Source organism: Apaloderma vittatum, unplaced genomic scaffold, assembly GCF_000703405.1.
Source record: "Apaloderma vittatum isolate BGI_N311 unplaced genomic scaffold, ASM70340v1 scaffold32260, whole genome shotgun sequence".
Lineage (NCBI taxonomy): Eukaryota > Metazoa > Chordata > Aves > Trogoniformes > Trogonidae > Apaloderma > Apaloderma vittatum.
The window spans coordinates 3,727-3,962 of NW_009695556.1; the positions used below are offsets into that span (position 1 = coordinate 3,727).

At 55.9% G+C, this 236-nt stretch overlaps 1 protein-coding gene across 1 annotated transcript in view; it reads right to left on the reverse strand.

Annotated features, from left to right (window-relative positions):
• LOC104275698 (disintegrin and metalloproteinase domain-containing protein 8-like) overlaps positions 1-236 on the reverse strand; it is a gene marked incomplete at both ends in the record, with an annotated part of 11,961 nt that overhangs the window by 3,717 nt on the left and 8,008 nt on the right. Inside the window, 1 exon segment of the mRNA XM_009871731.1 lies at positions 205-230. Coding sequence (XP_009870033.1) covers positions 205-230 — 26 coding nt within the window.

The window sequence follows — 236 nt, forward strand, 5'->3', positions numbered from 1 at the left end:
CAGGAAGGGGGGGCACACACCCAAGCTAATGAATACCCTCCACAAGCTATTTTCCAGAAGCAGCATCAGGACTGTAAGGAAGATGAGTCTTGCAAAGCACGGTGTCCAGGGAACAGGTTTGCACATCCTTTGCTGAATCTGAATGACAAGTCTCCAGTCCCTGCCACCCGCCCTCCTCCCCGGGCTCTCAGAGAGGGTTCCTACCTCCGGTGTGCCACAGTCACACTGCTCTCCCC